This window comes from Uranotaenia lowii, chromosome 1 (genome assembly GCF_029784155.1).
Source record: "Uranotaenia lowii strain MFRU-FL chromosome 1, ASM2978415v1, whole genome shotgun sequence".
NCBI lineage: Eukaryota > Metazoa > Arthropoda > Insecta > Diptera > Culicidae > Uranotaenia > Uranotaenia lowii.
Genome location: NC_073691.1, coordinates 154,353,231 through 154,373,217, shown reverse-complemented (window position 1 = coordinate 154,373,217; position 19,987 = coordinate 154,353,231). Strand labels below are relative to the sequence as shown.

The following is a 19,987-nucleotide window of genomic DNA, read 5'->3' as shown; positions in this document are numbered from 1 at the left end:
GAGAAGCTTGCGCAGCACCGACGACGACGACGGGTCATCACCCGCGCAAATGCCTTCTAAAGCTCACCAGTTATCCTTGCGGGCGCTTTCCTGAGAGCACTCGACTACCTACTGGTGCAAGACGAATGGGAAAACCTGACCAAGCTGAGTAGCTGCTCCAACCGAGAATGCGGACGAATGTCCGGGACGTGACGCAATTTTTAGCGGAGTTTCAAACGGTGTGGTCCGCAAAAAAGGGGTGATCCACGAAACAGTTTTGCCGCTTATCCGTCAACGCTTCACCCGTCATTGATGAATTTGCGCGGCGCGGGGTGATCTAGATCGGGTTCAGAGGGTCAACAACGAACAACCGGTAGCCAGGCACCTGATGAGAGATTGCACCAACCTGACGACAGCTAAATGTGTCATTTGCTTGATTGTATAGGACAGGATTTGCGCAAGCGTTTGCACGTTTGCCGCCACGCGTTTGCTTCGAGCTAAGCAGCATCTGGTAGGGTTTCGACGAGATTAGAGTGTGCTGATGACTTAATTACCTAGTCTTGTCTGAGTCCTATATTCTATTTGGCTGATGTTATTGTTGTTTTGAAGTCGCCGTACGGTTCAAAAGTTCACATCAGGCCTAAGGATTTTCTCAATGCAATCGAGGAAGTTGAGTTAGTCATGTGGAATTTATTCAAACATACGAGACACGTGGTGGTCAATATGGACGTGTTCAAAATATCTGAAAATTACTTGATTGGAATAAGTAACAAATTTCTGGATGGATATCTGTGAAAAATGACTGGTTTAAATTCATGATACTTTATGAATATCGGAACATTTAGCAAAGTGAAATTTATTTTGAGAATTTTATAAAAAGCTGATTTATAGCTCGATCGATTTGGGAGATCTTTAATTATGGCTCTTAGCTCGACGAGTTCTGACGATGTCTTTGTATTTTTGTGTATAAGAGTGAATTCCTAAACATTTTATTCACGAAGTTTTTGCGAAACTGGGCTGCACAACAAAAATGATTTTCATTTGAAAAAAAAATGCATTTTTTCCTCTTCAATTTAAAAAAAATAAAAATCAAGACTGATTTTACAAAATAAACATAAAACGTCACAACTATCAAAAATGAAAAAAATTTAAAAAAAAACTGAGATGAAATGAGAAAAAGCAAAAACTTGACAAAATTACAAAAATTCCCAAAAATGTCAAATTCCACAAATATGGCAAATTTGAACAAATTGATTTAATTAAAAATAGAAAAAATTGGAAAAAAACTGAACAAACCTCTCGAAACGATAAAATTTACATTATGGAAAGATTAACAAAAAAAAAAAACAAAAAACAAAAAGTGATAAAGTTAGCAAGTTTATCAAAATTTAAAACATTGGAAGAAAATGACTCATTAAAAAAAACTTACAAAATTGGTCAATTTGACAAAATCTACATAAATAATTCAGAAAATGTCAAAAGTTTATAAAAATTACAAATAAAAACATAAATGACAAAAATGATAAATTGACAAAAATGACAAAAATGACAAAAATGACAAAAATGACAAAAATGACAAAAATGACAAAAATGACAAAAATGACAAAAATGACAAAAATGACAAAAATGACAAAAATGACAAAAATGACAAAAATGACAAAAATGACAAAAATGACAAAAATGACAAAAATGACAAAAATGACAAAAATGACAAAAATGACAAAAATGACAAAAATGACAAAAATGACAAAAATGACAAAAATGACAAAAATGACAAAAATGACAAAAATGACAAAAATGACAAAAATGACAAAAATGACAAAAATGACAAAAATGACAAAAATGACAAAAATGACAAAAATGACAAAAATGACAAAAATGACAAAAATGACAAAAATGACAAAAATGACAAAAATGACAAAAATGACAAAAATGACAAAAATGACAAAAATGACAAAAATGACAAAAATGACAAAAATGACAAAAATGACAAAAATGACAAAAATGACAAAAATGACAAAAATGACAAAAATGACAAAAATGACAAAAATGACAAAAATGACAAAAATGACAAAAATGACAAAAATGACAAAAATGACAAAAATGACAAAAAAGACAAAAATGACAAAAATGACAAAAATGACAAAAATGACAAAAATGACAAAAATGACAAAAATGACAAAAATGACAAAAATGACAAAAATGACAAAAATGACAAAAATGACAAAAATGAAAAAAATGACAAAAAAGACAAAATAGACAAAAATGACAAAAATGACAAAAAAGACAAAAATGACAAAAATGAATAAAATGACAAAAATGACAAAAATGACAAAAATGACAAAAATGACAAAAATGACAAAAATGACAAAAATGACAAAAATGACAAAAATGACAAAAATGACAAAAATGACAAAAATGACAAAAATGACAAAAATGACAAAAATGACAAAAATGACAAAAATGACAAAAATGACAAAAATGACAAAAATGACAAAAATGACAAAAATTACAAAAATGACAAAAATTACAAAAATGACAAAAATTACAAAAATGACAAAAATTAAAAAAAATACAATAATTTAAAAAAATTCAAAAATAACAGAAATTACAAAAATTGATTAATTCCAAAAATGTCAAAAATTACAAGAATTACAAAAATTACAAAAATTACAATAATTACAAAAATTACAAAAATTAAAAAATTACATAAATTACAAAAATTACAATAATTACAAAAATTAAAAAACTACAAAAATTACAAATATAAAAAAAATTTCAAAAATTACAAAAATTACAAAAATTTCAAAAATTACAAAAATTACAAAAATTACAAAAATTACAAAAATTACAAAAATTACAAAAATTACAAAAATTACAAAAATTACAAAAATTACAAAAATTACAAAAATTACAAAAATTACAAAAATTACAAAAATTACAAAAATTACAAAAATTACAAAAATTACAAAAATTACAAAAATTACAAAAATTACAAAAATTACAAAAATTACAAAAATTACAAAAATTACAAAAATTACAAAAATTACAAAAATTACAAAAATTACAAAAATTACAAAAATTACAAAAATTACAAAAATTACAAAAATTACAAAAATTACAAAAATTACAAAAATTACAAAAATTACAAAAATTACAAAAATTACAAAAATTACAAAAATGACAAAAATTACAAAAATTACAAAAAATACAAAAATTACAAAAATTACAAAAATTACAAAAATTACAAAAATTTAAAAAATTACAAAAATTACAAAAATTACAAAAATTACAAAAATTACAAAAATTACAAAAATTACAAAAATTACAAAAATTACAAAAATTACAAAAATTACAAAAATTACAAAAATTATAAAAATTACAAAAATTACAAAAATTACAAAAATTACAAAAATTACAAAAATTACAAAAATTACAAAAATTACATAAATTACAAAAATTACAAAAATTACAAAAATTACAAAAATTACAAAAATTACAAAAATTACAAAAATTACAAAAATTACAAAAATTACAAAAATTACAAAAATTACAAAAATGACAAAAATTACAAAAATTACAAAATTACAAAAATGACAAAAATTACAAAAATTACAAAAATTACAAAAAATTACAAAAATTACAAAAATGACAAAATTTACAAAAATTAAAAAAACTACAAAAATTACAAAAATGACAAAAATGACAAAAATTTCAAAACTTACAATAATGACAAAAATGACAATATTGACAAAAAGGACAAAAAGGACAAAAAACTACAAAAATTACAAAAATGACAAAAATTTCAAAAATTACAAAATTACAAAAATTACAAAAATTACAAAAATTACAAAAATTACAAAAATTACAAAAATTACAAAAATTACAAAAATTACAAAAATTACAAAAATAACAAAAATTACAAAAATTACAAAAATTACAAAAATTACAAAAATTACAAAAATTACAAAAATTACAAAAATTACAAAAATTACAAAAATTACAAAAATTACAAAAATTACAAAAATTACAAAAATTACAAAAATTACAAAAATTACAAAAATTACAAAAATTACAAAAATTACAAAAATTACAAAAATTACAAAAATTACAAAAATTACAAAAATTACAAAAATTACAAAAATTACAAAAATTACAAAAATTACAAAAATTAAAAAATTACAAAAATTACAAAAATTACAAAAATTACAAAAATTACAAAAATTACAAAAATGACAAAAATTGAAAAATTACAAAAATAACAAAAATTACAAAAATTACAAAAATTACAAAAATTACAAAAATTACAAAAATTACAAAAATTACAAAAATTACAAAAATTACAAAAATTACAAAAATTACAAAAATTAAAAAAATTACAAAAATTACAAAAATTACAAAAATTACAAAAATTACAAAAATGACAAAAATTACAAAAATTACAAAAATTACAAAAATTACAAAAACTACAAAAATTACAAAAATTACAAAAATTACAAAAATTACAAAAATTACAAAAATTACAAAAATTACAAAAATTACAAAAATTACAAAAATTACAAAAATTACAAAAATTACAAAAATTACAAAAATTACAAAAATTACAAAAATTACAAAAATTACAAAAATTACAAAAATTACAAAAATTACAAAAATTACAAAAATTACAAAAATTACAAAAATTACAAAAATTACAAAAATTACAAAAATTACAAAAATTACAAAAATTACAAAAATTACAAAAATTACAAAAATTACAAAAATTACAAAAATTACAAAAATTACAAAAATTACAAAAATTACAAAAATTACAAAAATTACAAAAATTACAAAAATTACAAAAATTACAAAAATTACAAAAATTACAAAAATTACAAAAATTACAAAAATTACAAAAATTACAAAAATTACAAAAATTACAAAAATTACAAAAATTACAAAAATTACAAAAATTACAAAAATTACAAAAATTACAAAAATTACAAAAATTACAAAAATTACAAAAATTACAAAAATTACAAAAATTACAAAAATTACAAAAATTACAAAAATTACAAAAATTACAAAAATGACAAAAATTAAAAAAATGACAAAAATTACAAAAATTCCAAAAATTACAAAAATTACAAAAATTACAAAAATTACAAAAATTTAAAAAATTATAAAAATTATAAAAATTACAAAAATTACAAAAAATTACAAAAATTACAAAAATTACAAAAATTACAAAAATTACAAAAATTACAAAAATTACAAAAATTACAAAAATTACAAAAATTACAAAAATTTAAAAAATTACAAAAATTACAAAAATTACAAAAATTACAAAAATTACAAAAATTACAAAAATTACAAAAATTACAAAAATTACAAAAATTACAAAAATTACAAAAATTACAAAAATTACAAAAATTACAAAAATTACAAAAATTACAAAAATTACAAAAATTACAAAAATTACAAAAATTACAAAAATTACAAAAATTACAAAAATTACAAAAATTACAAAAATTACAAAAATTACAAAAATTACAAAAATTACAAAAATTACAAAAATTACAAAAATTACAAAAATTACAAAAATTACAAAAATTACAAAAATTACAAAAATTACAAAAATTACAAAAATTCAAAAATTACAAAAATTACAAAAATTACAAAAATTACAAAAATTACAAAAATTACAAAAATTACAAAAATTACAAAAATTACAAAAATTACAAAAATTACAAAAATTACAAAAATTACAAAAATTACAAAAATTACAAAAATTACAAAAATTACAAAAATTACAAAAATTACAAAAATTACAAAAATTACAAAAATTACAAAAATTACAAAAATTACAAAAATGACAAAAATGACAAAAATGACAAAAATGACAAAAATTACAAAAATTACAAAAAATACAAATCCTAGAGAAAATATATGAATTATAAAAATTTCAAAAATTAAAAATAAGACCGAAATAACTCAAATGGCCAAAATAACTAAATTGACAAAAATGGCAATAACGACAAAATTCCCTGTTGTCATTTTTGACAAAAATGAAAATAACGACAAGTTCTTTCTTGTCATTTATGTCATTTATGTTCATTTTGTCAATTGTATTTAATTAATTGGATTTGTCAAGTTAATTTATTTTATCAATGTGGTAAATTTGTCACTTTTGTAAATTTTTCCAAATGTTTTCAGTTCTGTTATTTTAAACGGTGTTTTGCCTGTTGGCATTTTTTTCCTTTTTTCAATCTTTCTTCAATTTTGTCAATACAGATTTTTGCTGTTTTTGTCGTTCTTTGTCATTTTTAATTTGATTTTGTAATTTTTAGTCTTTTGTTTGTATTTGTTTTTGATTTTTTTTAATTTTTCAACTTTTTGTAATTTTTGAGTACTTTAAATTTTTTTTAAAAAACTTTTGATTTTTTTGTTGTATTCTATCACCATTTCTGAACTTAAAAACATATTGTTGGTGTTTGTCTAAATTATATCAGTCCCGTTATAGAAAAAACTTAAAGGTAATGTCGCTTCTAAAAACCGTTCGATTTTGGCACATGTGCCAAAATCGGATGTTGCCAAAATCGAATGTTGCCAAAATCGAATGTTGCCAAAAACGAACGGGGTCTGTATTATGAAATTTCAAGTTTTGGTCAGTTCTGTCAATGCCTTTCATACTGTTTTGATATTCGTTCTATATTAGTTTTAGAATGATCGTATGAATGTTGAAAAAATTAGCATTTACCTACCAAAGTGAAGACAACATACGAACATATATTTCAACATATATTTCAAAAAACGATGAAATCTACACCAATTGGGCGTTATCTGACACCTTATTCGTACCAATCGGAGGAATGCAAGTGAATCTGAATCTGATTGCTCACTGGTTGCAGAGAGAACATGACGATAATTTCTTTACTTGAAGCCCACGCAGGCAGACTTTTTATGATATCCGATTTAAACTGACTTCAGACAACATTTTATACGATCTTTTCACTATGCAGATGGAATTGCTGTTCGAAACACCATTGTAAACGACTTTAGTCATCATTTCAGATACGATTTCATGTTTGCAGGGTGTCGTAATTTTTGTCAACTCTGTCAGTTTTGTAATTGATGTCAAGGTTGTTAATTCGTTCAATTTATCATTTAAGTTTTTTTTTTAAATTTTATTTGTCAATTTAGTTTGTTCAGTTTTGTAATTTTGTCAATTTCTGGTTTTTTGTTTAAATCAAATCTGAAGAATTTTAACAAAAAATCATGTAATTTACAAAAAGGATAAAGTTGAAATAAAAATATAAAATTTACAAAGTTGTCAATTAAAACTAATGTTTGAGTATAATCTCACCGCAGAACGTCAAAGCAGAGGTGCCAGGTGTCAAATTTCAATTTGTAAAAGAATCGCGAAGCAGTCAACTTTGAAAAATTCCAATAAATTCAATTTTTGTTGCTTTTAAAAATCTAAAGACAACAAAATGTTAGAATTTTTAAAAAAAAAATGTAGTAATATTTCTTCAAAAACTCTACCATCGCTCAAACAGTTTTTACTAGCAATCGAATGAAAAGTAGGTTTTTCAGGCCACTTTTTTTAACTTTTTGTGACCCTTTCATTAAAAAAAAATTAAAAAAATATTTCTTGGCTTCATGATGTAGTCATTAACTTCAGCTTTCATATCCATAAGACAGATATTTTTTGGACGTGTAATATATGAACTGAAGCAGTTTTCCTGAGGCATGTATTTTCAGATTTGTTTCCTTTCATGCTGAATAACGAGAAAACTAGAAGCTTTAGCTATATATAATTTTCTAAACATATTTTACTGACATTACAAGGTTTCTTTTGATATAAGTTTTATATGAAATTAATTATAATTCAAACGACTTAGATAGATTTCACTTTTGGAATATCAAATTGACATTCTAAGTCGTAAAAGGGAGTTTTTTTGTCCAGGCTTCCAGGGTTCGTCCATAATAAAAGTAAAGATACAATCAATATTCAAGAACTTTTGAAATCATTTGGGGTCCTCGAAGAAATTTTTGTTTTTTAAGCTTCTGAAAAAAGTTTCAAGCCGTTAAACTTGCAATAGTGTCAAAATAACACTCTAATGCGGATGAGGGTTAAAATGCAATGATGAAAAATGAAATGTATCATGACGGTTTTTTTTTCTCGGATGCGCCCGGAAAAAGTTATAAACCGTCAAACTTCCAAAAGTGTCAAATGGACTCTCTAGACCGGATGAGGGTTGAAAATTAGCGAAGTTAGTAATGATATGTGCCGGTTCTGTAAAACTGAAGTAGAAACTGCAGAGCACTTAATGTACGACTGCGGATATTTTATGACACATCGACTAAAAGTTCTTGATAAGCGAATCCTAACGCCCGATGATACTTGGAAGATGAAAGCCAGAAAGGCGGTGGAATTCATAAGAAATACCATCCCAAACTGGAGTTATGTCTCGATTTCCACTACAACTGACATCTCAATCAATGATGACAGTACGACGTGATCAGACAAATAATAAATTGTGTTTTTCCATAATAGATCAAATAAATTGGTCGCAGTGGATTTGCTCATACAAAAAAAAGTCTACCAGAAACGAATGTAGCAGATCTCAGCTATTTTCAGTTTGAAATTTGTACCCAAGTATCAAAGTTTTTCATTCAAACATTATCAACAGCTGAACTGTTGTGATGCAATCCAAATTTGCATGCATCCAATCGAACAGAAAACAGCACATAATCATCACGATTAAGTTCGTCGCTTCCCAGCGTGTGAATCTTGCGATCGTTCCTGGGGCGTGAGCAAGCTTTAGTGCCTAATTATCAACAATGTCTTATGTGGGGAGCCGGCGCGTCTGCTAAATTGAGATGTTCAACATCCGATAGCTGGAAAGTTACGATATCGGGTTCTTACGCAGCACCCGTTGCGCTACTTCCGTAGATGGCGCCTCAGGGTGTGGTTTTATGGCATGAGTCACGACCGGAATATCCTAGTAGTTACTAGATCGGGTTCCTAGTTTGGTATACCGTTTCTTTCTTCTACGGAGATGCACCGATGTTGTACTCGAGGTTACACGAGTGCGTGAACCCTTTTGCGGTTTTCGAGTACATGCCTCGGAGGGGTTGGCGGAGAGTTTGGGTGGAAAGATCGGGTCGCAAAACACTCCGTATATCGCTCTATGAGTGATGTGCGATCACACGGGTACACTAAAACAAGTTTGATGAATGAACAAACCTGCGCATTGTTGGACTGAACTCTGCCGCTCTGAGCCGTTGAGTTTAATGATCGCTAATGTGACATTGAGCTCTTGCGTGGCCGCGTTCGGCTCGAATGATGAGCCCAGATCAACGCAGCCCGATATGGCCCGATCAAAACGAAACCAAGAAATATAGTTTCAGCGCACGCCGCAAATTAACCGATGAGTAATTGTCCCTTAAGTTGATCACTGACCTTTCCATGTTTTATTTGCTTTTCTCTTGTTGCAGGAATCCTTAAATTCGGCGTGCTCGGGTTGCTCTGCGTGGTAATCAGTTGCGCCATCGTGGCCATCGATCCGACTGAGGTAGTCGTTACAAATGTAAGTTAATATTGACAATCAACATTCCGACAGTTTTACAATGTCCGCTTCTCATTTCCCCTCGTGCAGATGCTATCCATGTACGAAGGTTCCTATATGAACAGACTGTGGAAGAAGCCACCCTTAGAAGTGTTCATAAGTATACGGGTCTTCAACGTAACCAATCCGGATGCATTTCTTCATGGCCGGGAGAAACTTCGATTGGAGGAGATCGGCCCGTATGTGTACCAAGAGTTCCTGGAACATCACAACGCAACCTTCAATCCGAATGGCACTCTCAGCTTCACCCCCGTTCGGCGTCAAGTTTTTGTACCGGAACGATCGATAGGCGATCCCAAAAACGATCGCATCATAGTACCAAACATTGTGCTGCTAGGGCTGTCCAGTGCAGCCTATCGGATATCAACCTGGGCTTCACTCGCCGCCGCTGCCGCTCTTAAACCTCTCGGGATGAGTCCGTTTATGAACATAACCTCCCACGAACTACTCTGGGGCTACGATGACCCAGTCGTAAAAGTGGCGTCAACTCTCCTTCCCGAATTCATCACCTTCAAGAAAATAGGCGTACTTGATCGGGTAAGTTTTACTCCTCCATATCCACCAAGATCATCGGTTTGAGGACACCTCCCAATCGCTTGCCTCCGTCTTGCAAAAAACCAATCTGTATCCACTGTTTTCATCCATACTCTTTCTCTGTGTGTTTCTCTTTTTCTCCCGCTCTGGAAATTCACAACCCACACCCACAAAACCTATAAAAACACACACACATTTTCTCCGTAACCACCTTTTTCGTGTCGCTAACAGTTTAACGACCGTGTGTTCAATATTCCGTGTTGGCCAATTTAGATGTTCGACGACGGGTTCAATACGGTTACCATCAACCTGCCCAAGTCGGTGCAGAACCAGCGAAAGCAGAAGGTCGTCTCCAAAGGCATCTCGGAGCACGACGTGCTGCACTCGGCCGACGATTACGACAGTCAGCTGAACGGGGAGGACGATGACGACGACGAGGACGATTACGGGTTCGATGCGGAATCCATTGCGGAGCTGGTCGTCGAGAAGGAACGGGAAGAGCGCGAGGATCCGATCCGGACCTACTCGATCGACCTGTGGAATGGGTCGCCTGGGCTAGCTCACTGGGGCTACGTCGGGAAGGACCACTGGGATGCGGACCGGAAGTAAGTATTTATTTATTTATTCTTCTTCGTCTTCGAAATCATTCGTACAGCCTGAATCCTAAATTCTTAATTCTATTCACAAAGACATCCTTACTTATATTAAAGTCATACAATTCGAAAACAACATTAAAAGTTCGAATAAAAGTACTGAGTGGATTGTTGTATCCATAGCTTGTCCTGTTAAATGGTAACACAAGCCTAACATAGTTTTGGAGATTATGGAAAGGGGTGTTAATATTGATATTTGAAAGCAAAGCTGAGCAATCGATACGATTTGTAAGAAAGTCAAATATAAATATTCGCTGTAATTTAAGGTGTCTAGCCAAAAGCATTTCTAAGCCAATTAACAAGCAGCGTGAAGGATACGGCGGCAGTTCAGCAGGATTAGTCCAAGGAAACTGACGAAAAGCGAATCGGATAAAGTATTTTTGGACTCGTTCTAGTTTGAGGGCATGTGTGGCGTGATACGGTACCCAAACTGGCGCTGCGTATTCAAGTACACTACGCACCAATGAGCAGTATAAAGATTTGAGAGCATAAACGTCAGTGATAAATGCTGCGTTGCGACGAATGAAGCCCAGGACAGAAAATGCTTTGGTTGCAGTTAGCGAAACATGTTCGTTGAATCTTAGTTTGCTATCAACTACCACACCTAAGTCACGAATAGAACTAACCCGCTCAAGGACAGTCTAACCAATCGCGTAGCTAAATTTGATAGTAATCAGACACCGAGCAAATGAATCTACTTTACATTTCTTGATATAAACGGCCATTCCGTTTTCATCGGATTATTCGGAAGATTGTGAGATCGTCCGCGAAGAATAATTTCCCAGATTTTAAACGGTATGCGAGGTCGTTGATGTACAGGATGAAAATTAGCGGACTGAGCACGCTCCCTTGAGGAACACCTGAGGTGATGTTGAATAGCGCTGAGGCTTCGTGATTCACTTGAACGAACGGTTTGCGGTCTGACAGGTACGAATTCAACCATTCAACTATCCACCTCGGAAAGCCCAGATGTAAGTGTTTGTCGATTACAAGGGCATGTGGAACTAGATCGAACGCTTTTGAAAAATCTACATATATGGAGTCTACCTGGCGACGAGATTCAACTGCAGGGAACAGCGTGTTAGTATAGTCCATTAGATTTGTCGTTGTTGAACGTCACTCAACGAAGCCATGTTGAAATTCGCAGATCAATGGTTTTGCAGCGTTGCTCAAAAACCGTTGGACGAGCGTTTCAAAGACCTTCCCGAGGACAAAAAATATCGAATTCCACGTGGTTTTCAACAAGTTGGATACTTCCTGCCTAGTGAATTGGTACCATCTTAGCAGCCTTCCATGCTGACGGGAACGTACCCTAAGCTAGCGAACGGTTGAAAATCAGCATAATTGGTGCAGCCAGCGCTTCCGAACAACCTTTCACGAAAAATGGTGTTAGTCCATCAACTCCAGGACCTTTGGTAGTGCCTAAACTATTAAGAGAAATGAAAGACCGGAACGGTCACGTCGTACGTTGGCACGAAGTGAAATCTTTCAGAATGCGATGAAGGAGAGGCGGTACGGAATACACTTTTATAGAAGTCTGCAAACAGATTGGCTGCTTTCTCAGCTGTGCATGCTAAACGTCCTTTATACTCCACGTTACCCGGGATGCGTTTTGACGTTTTTTAGTCCTGATGAAAGTCCAAAACGACGACGGATTCTTCTTTAGGTTTGATTGCAGCCGTTCCAGGTACGCCGCATAAGTCGATGTAATGACTCGTAGACTTTTGCTGTTTTCTTTGAATTTGGTCCTAAAGAACTGATTGCGGGCTTCACGGAGTCTGTTGTGTAAGTTACGGAGCTCATTTGTCCACCAAGGTTGCCGGCTTACGGTGGTCGTAGTGTTACGGTGACGTGGTACAAATTCGTGGAATAAGTTGTTCAATGTTTTGTAGAATACATCCAATGTTCCATCGACAGAAGAGCAACTCAGGTTTTGTGTCCAATCTATTGTCGAAAGCTTATCATTCAACAGTCCGAGATAACACCTTTTAAAGTCAAAGCCAGTAGCGTTTTCCCTAACGTTGTCGTAGGCTGGTAGAGTAAACTGCATGTCACAGTGTAGAATGAATGGCTTGTGATGTTCGTCTATTCGGATTATTGACGAAGGCTAAATTGAGAATTCGGTCATTCGCATTTTTTAGGAAATTCATTTGAACGAACTCGACAGCGGAAATTGATTCGGTCAGCGCAACTTCTTGTTTTGTTGAAGCATTCGTGGGTAAACAGCCTTTAACGTCATCATCAAAGTGCCAGTCTAGGTGTGGAAGGTTGTAGTCGCCCAACACAAGAAGAATGTCCACGTTCGATAATTTGTCGCATACAATTTGGATGGCACTGCTGTGTGCATTGTATACATCTGGACTGGATAATGGCCTGACATAAATACCAACAACGTAGATTGATCGATGTGGTAGTTTGATACGGACAATGGCCTGCTCGAGTTGATCGCAATCCTCCACGGAGACTGCAGTACAATGATGGACTTCCTTGACGGCGATCAGTACTCCACCACCTCTGGATAATTTACTTGTAGAATCACTCCCTTCACATCTGAAGATGCAGTAGTTTGTAGATAATTCGCTGTTTAGAATATCCTGCCGCAGCCATGTCTCTGTCAATACCAGAATGTCATAGTCGCAACTCGACAGCATTAGTTTAAGGTCGTTCGTTTTTGTCCTAAGCCCCCTGACATTCTGGTAATACACCGTCAGGAAACAACTTGTTGAGTCAGCGCAGGGTTACCAACTGGTATGACTTCGGAGCGCGTGTGGCTGAAATTCGAAAAAATTTCAGAAAGGGGAATGGATGAAAAATTGGAATACTGGCCTGCGAGTGGATTTTGGAAGATTGCTACTCAATTTGGAATATGTTAGGCTGGACTGCGCACTCATGGCTATGACATTTGAGCGGCCTGTCAAATCAGTGTAAAATCTGTCGGAGTTCCTACTTTTTTTTCTCAGATTTAAGCTTACATCTTCTATGCTGTCAAGGCAAAAAAAAGCTTAAATCTGAGGAAAAAAAAGCTTAAAAACGAGATTTACCTGCACTTAGCAACAGAGACCGAAAAAAAAACACAATTACAGCAGAGTACATATCGTGCAACACAAATCCTGGAGTGCTGACACATAAATTTCTGTGTGCGACACTTCGGTTTGGCACAGCACTTTAATTGTGTTGTGTTGCATGAAATCAACACGACACAGTTTCCAGTTGTGTCGTGTCGAAAATAACAGAGTTGTGCTCAGCACGCAACACAGAGTGTTGTTACGAGCAAGGCTATTTTTTCACCCGTCGCGCTTGACTGGAGAGCATTTCTTCGTATTTCCATTGGCGAAGCTCTTCACTCACATTGTATTAAGGAACAACCTTGAAAGCAAAACAAAAAAAAAATCTTTCCAGTTCGGCTGCTGGCGAGTAGGCTACGAATTGAAAAAAAAGCTTGTTGGCAGGAGCAATGATGATCACATCGTTTCAGGACCGGCACAGGAAAACACTGTGTAGTCAACTGTGTCGGATTTTGTGTCACACACAGAACTGTGCTGTGTTGCGGCCGACACGCAACAAAAGTAGATCAACACAGACACAGCACAGCTTCGTTTCGTATGTGTCGTGTCAACAAACTGTTTTCGTGCTGTTTTCGGTCCCTGCTTAGCGAATAGATGTTGGTCACACGATACATAGACAAATCCTGTATCCTTGCAGGGGTCTGCTCGAGGCTAATTGTCTCTTTTTTTTTTATATTGTTTTTATTCCAGTCAGTTTAAAACATTTCTAAGTAGTTTTTGAGTGTAGTACAATTTTTCAAACTATCATTTACTTCTAAATGGTACATGATGTACCTAATAAAAATTTTCAATGCTTTTCTACTATTTACACTTCTACAAATCTCCTCAGGATAACAAAATTTCTCGAAGCTATTGGAGCTTCGAACATGTTGCTGGAAAACTGCCCACATTGGTGCAACTGCTGAACACCCCGCATACTTGTGATCGATGTCTTCTACCAAATTACAAAAGTTACAGTTTGGATCATCTCGTCTTTCTTGTTCATAGAAAAGTGCGTTGTGGTTTAGCTTTCCATGAACCAGCAAAAAGTATATTGACTTTTCTTCGGAGTCCAATTCTCGGCTGTTGATGTTTCTCCAGATCCGGTTCCATCGTTTGTTGATTCTGCTAACTATGCGAACAGGAGGCAAGGTGTTAACGAAGTGCTCGTAGATTCGCTTTGCCTCTGGTGCTGCTCGAATTTCCGCATTAATATCCTCCAGCCCTCTTCTTATGATACTTAGGTGTGACATCGTATGTGGTATTATATCTAAGGTAATGTATTGGTTGACGAACGGGATTCTGTTCTCAAGTCGCAAAAATCGGTTGACCAGTAGAGACTTTGACTTCAAGTCTGGGGAGTGTAGGCCAAGTCCTCCATTGCTTTTTGACCTTACTATGTCGGTTAATCTAACACGTTGTGCCGGAATATTTGACCATAGAAAATAGCCGATTTGGCGGGTGATCATGGCTATATACTTATTTGTCAAGGGTAAAATTGACGCTAAGTACCATAGTCTGGAGCATATATATGTGTTGAGGAGAAAAACTTTCTGTTTTAAGTTTAACAGTCTGTAACGATGCGTTACGAGCATAGTATTTATATTTCGGTATAGTTTTTCCATGTTAGCTTCAATGGTTTCTTTCACATTCCTATGAAAAACGACCCCAAGAATTTTGACAGCATCTTTTTTTTCAAAATCGTTCCAGAAAGGGAGCTGCGTACCGAACTCCATTGCTTCCGTTTTCCGTATGTTTAACTTTGCTCCAGCTACAGCTTCAAAATTTTCTAGGCATGCTTTTATTGCCTGCAGATTTGAAACTTCACGTACAATGATAGTTATATCGTCAGCATAAGCTATAACGAATTCTCCAGGGGAGTTGCATATTTGGTTCAGCTTTTCTAAAAGGGGCTGGAGATAGATCACAAAGAATAACATACTCAGAAGATCTCCTTGCCGAACTGATCTTCTTATCCCAAAAGGTTCGGTGCATTTCCCATTGATCAAAATTTGCGACGAGGCAGCCATCAACAGATTTGCCTGAAGATCAAGAAATCTCCTATTGAAACGCATCGAGCGGAGCGTAGTGAGAAGAAAACTATGGCTGACGCGATCGAAAGCATGGCTAAGGTCAAGTGCAACAAGTATTCCACCCGTCCGCTCATGGTTTGAGATTGCAATTTGGTCTCTAACGGTACATACAGCTTCAAAAATGTTTCGATCGCCATTGCTGCATTTTTGATGAGATGTAAGAACATCAGGTATCAAACATCCCAATCCGGCTTTGAAGACTCGGCAAAATATCTTGAAGTCAACGTTTAATAATGTTATGGGTCTGTACGAGGCTAGTGTGCCGTCGCCATCCTTTTTCTTAACGAGAACAATAATCCCATCTTGTAAACAATCTGGGAATAGAACCGTTTTTTATGTCATTTAAAACAAGGGTGAATTCTGTTTTGATAATATCCCACACTTTTTGAAAGAATTCTTTAGTCAATCCATCTTTTCCTGGAGATTTATTAGCAGCTGAACCTTGTATTGCAGTGAAAATTTCTTCCTCAGTGAAGTCATTCATTAAGCGATCGTTAAGATGATTATTTTGAACAGTTCTCAGGGGGACAAAATTTCCATCTGGTAGAACTTCCTCCGAATCAAAAAGCTCCGAAAAATAATTTAATATGTGTTGCCTTATTTCTGTCTCGTCCTCCGTAACTATCTGACCAATTTGCAATGATGGGATTTGCGTACCCTTTCTTTTAGTTCTCTGATTTCCAATTTGATACGTTGACATAGTTTCACCCCCGAGACGATGGAAGTTTAAACTTTGTCTTGATTCGGCAAAGCTTTTTTGTTTCTGCAGCATTAAGCATTTTATTTTGTTGATCTCCGGTGTACAATCGTCTATTATGTGCTTCTCATAAGCCTCCTTCAAGCAGACGTAATAGAAGCTCATAGTGTTGTTGAAAGCTCGGACAGCCAAAGAATTTTTCCAACGAAAAAAGGATGCGATTTTTCGTTTGGCGAAATCAAACCACCACTGTACCCAGGAACCATAGTTTCTGCGTTGACGAACCCATGCATTCCATTGTAATTGGAATTCATGCACATTGTCATGCGTAAGTAGTGAATTGTTGAGTCTCCACAATGGGCGTGAAGGTCTTTGTACAGAAAGGGTAAGTTCCATACGCATTAGCGTAGCTTTATGGTCACTGAAACTGTTTCCCTGAATAGAGCAATTTTGGATTTAGTAGGCAATTTTCAGAGACATAGATTCGGTCAATTCTAGACATTGATCTTCCTCTCACAAAAGTAAATTCGTTTTGACTTGATGATCTACGCCTTTCCAACCAAGCATCTTTTAGATGAGCTGCGTCACACAGACGTTTCAAAGCTGGGCTGAAATTTGGTCCACCCGTAGTGTCTGTTTGATTCAAAACGCAATTAAAATCGCCTAAAATAATTATACTCTGTGGTGACCTTTGCATGAATTGAGGAATTATGGTGTTGAAGAAATTTTCTCGCGTGCATCTATTGTTGGAGCCTGACGGGGCGTAGACATTTACAATCGTCGTATCGTTTCCAATTTGAAAACAGATGAGACGTGAATCTACACTTCGATTTAAGTGAGATACACCGATTCCACTTTTGAGAGCCACCGCGGTACCACGTCTAGTTTCATTTATGTTATAAAAAATATTGTAGCCTGGTATGTGTAGATCTTCGGTTACTACTTCTTGCATGCAGAGAATGTCTATATCGAAAGTGTAAACAAACGACGTCAACGAGCGTAGTTTGTTTGTGTTAGTTATACCGTTTATGTTGAGTGTGGCGAGAGTGTAAGAGAGTCTAGGAGTAACGTTTACTTGAGCCATTGGTAGAGAGGTTTACTTGCCGTTGTTTGTTTTTTCCGTAGTCGTGAGCTGAGTTTCTCGTTCTCATCTTCGGACGTTTCCATAGTGATGTTGATGGGTGAGATGGATCTATTGCTTGCGTTGCTGGTATTGCTCAGTGTTCTTACGCGGTTGGTTGTGGTTTGTTTATCTCCGGTTATCTTTGCGGTTTTTTCGCGGTTTTTGTTGACCTCCTCCACGGATAACGAAGCCAATGGTCGTTTGAAAGCCGATGCTGCCAGTTGCGAATCGATCACAGCTGATGTAGCTATTTTCGATCCGGATGATGTTGAGTTGCTGGAGTCCGCTCCTAGTGTCGCCGATCCCCGTGCAGCCATTGCTGATGCCGGTGTTGGTAGAGTTAAAGTTGATGCTGATAGTGCTGATGATGATGATGCTGCTACTGTGGATGATGTTGTTGTTGGTTTTTGCGATCCGGTAAGTACATTGGAATAGGAGGCTGCAGACTTGGCCCGATTTTCGGCACAGCTTTCTCCAAAATGCACTTCATGATTACAGTGCCGGCATGTTTGGAGTTGATTTGTGTATGTGACTTGAGTGCTATATCCTTTAATACTTACAAACGAAGGAATTGAGTTCCTCAATCGTAAGCGTATTATTCTTATTCCGCTCGGAACTTTCGGGAAGAGTTCTGTGCGACAAAGCTGGTGTTTGATGCCAATGACCTCTCCATACGCCGAGAAGTGTTCGATAATCCATTGGGACGGCATTCTCGGTGGTAGATGGTGTAATTTTACATCAGTGCCTCCATCTTCGATATGAAGTCGCACTTTGTGCACGGTACCATTATTGCTGAGTTCCAGAGTGTTGTCGAATTTTTGAACAATAGCTGCTGCTGCTTCTTGAGATTCCACTTCAACGTATACTTTGCCTTCGATTCTGTCGATTTGAATTGCTGATACTTCGGTTGGTGTAAGTTCCAGGCTTTTTGCGATGAAAGTGTAGATTGTGTCATCTTTGATTTTACGAATATCGCGAATATCGATGAAGAAAGTGCGAACCCTTAGCGAATTCATCGCGGGTGGAAACTTGTTTAGCACAAGCGCAAACCCCGGTCTCAGAAACTTTGTACTGCTAGCGTAATCAATTGAAAATAGGTGTTATCGTATCAAGCTCTCAATACAAACTGCCTTTTAGTGTGGACCAGCCTTAACACGTTCGTCGCCACATCACCCATATTCGGCAGACGGGTGTATTTCCTGGGGGGCCCCGTCACATCAAAAAGCAGGTGACGCTCTCTTACAAGATTTTACCGCTCGGCTTCGCCACACGTTTCAAATATGGGAGTTCTCCCTCTTTGCTTTCTCTCTCTGAAAAATTTTTTGGGCCCGGCTAGCAAAACTACCAAAATGAGCGTGGCGACGAACGTGTTAACACGTTCATCGTCACGCCCAATTTTGTGGTTTTACAAGCTTGACCTAAAGAAATTCTCGGAGCGAAAAAATTAGGAAGGAGAGTTCCAGATTTGAAACGCGTGAATAAACTGAGCAGCTTACTTTAGTAAGAGAGCGTCACACGTTTTTTGATGTGACCGGGCCTCTCAGGAAATACATCCGTCACTCGAATATGGGTCCCATGGCAAGGAACGTGTTTAAACAGCCCTTCCAGTTATCCCTTCTTCTTTTTTGTCATGATCTTAGCCGGGCGATCATTATCCAGCAAACCTAAAATCGAATTAAAAACGATAATTCAAGTCATAAAAAACGTTACTGCGAATCGTAATTCCAACTAACGCAAGTAAAAGGTCGTGAAAATCGTTACTCGAAGTCGGATTAAATGGTTTAAATCGGAAATGCTAAAAAGTCCGCTATATTGGCAGATTTTGAGTCGATTTCGTTCCTTTTTTATCTCCCGCGTGGGTTAAGTGGGAGAACAGCTTTGTTGTTCTCTTTGCGACTATCAGTGCAACCAGATTACTAAAAAACAGATGGTGTATTTGAAAGAATTGCTCAATGGCAGAGGCAGCAACTTTTGTCGCTGGCAACGGTTTGCATGCGTTGAGGGAAAAAAATTGTGCTCTCCTGCATTCTTTCAGTATGTATGAATTTGGTGTCAAATATCGCAAAAATCGTTAACTGTATCGTTTTAGCTACCCAGCTAACATGAAATCGTAATAGAAATGATAATCCAAATCGAATATTAAGACATTTTCAATAGCCATCGTAAACAAGCTGGTATTGAGTAATTTTCTATCATTCATTTACGAGAAGCTTTGCCCAAAAAAAGTTGAATCGGATAGCAGTTTAGTCA

The 19,987-nt window shown here is 34.4% G+C and overlaps 1 protein-coding gene across 1 annotated transcript in view; it reads left to right on the top strand.

The window, feature by feature from the left end:
* The window catches only part of LOC129740595 (scavenger receptor class B member 1), a 102,538-nt gene that overhangs the window by 72,123 nt on the left and 10,428 nt on the right, over window positions 1–19,987 (top strand). The window contains exons 3-5 of the mRNA XM_055732303.1: window positions 9,463–9,554; window positions 9,624–10,130; window positions 10,401–10,732. Of these exons, the coding sequence (XP_055588278.1) occupies window positions 9,463–9,554; window positions 9,624–10,130; window positions 10,401–10,732 (931 nt within the window). The remainder of the gene's footprint in view (window positions 1–9,462; window positions 9,555–9,623; window positions 10,131–10,400; window positions 10,733–19,987) is intronic.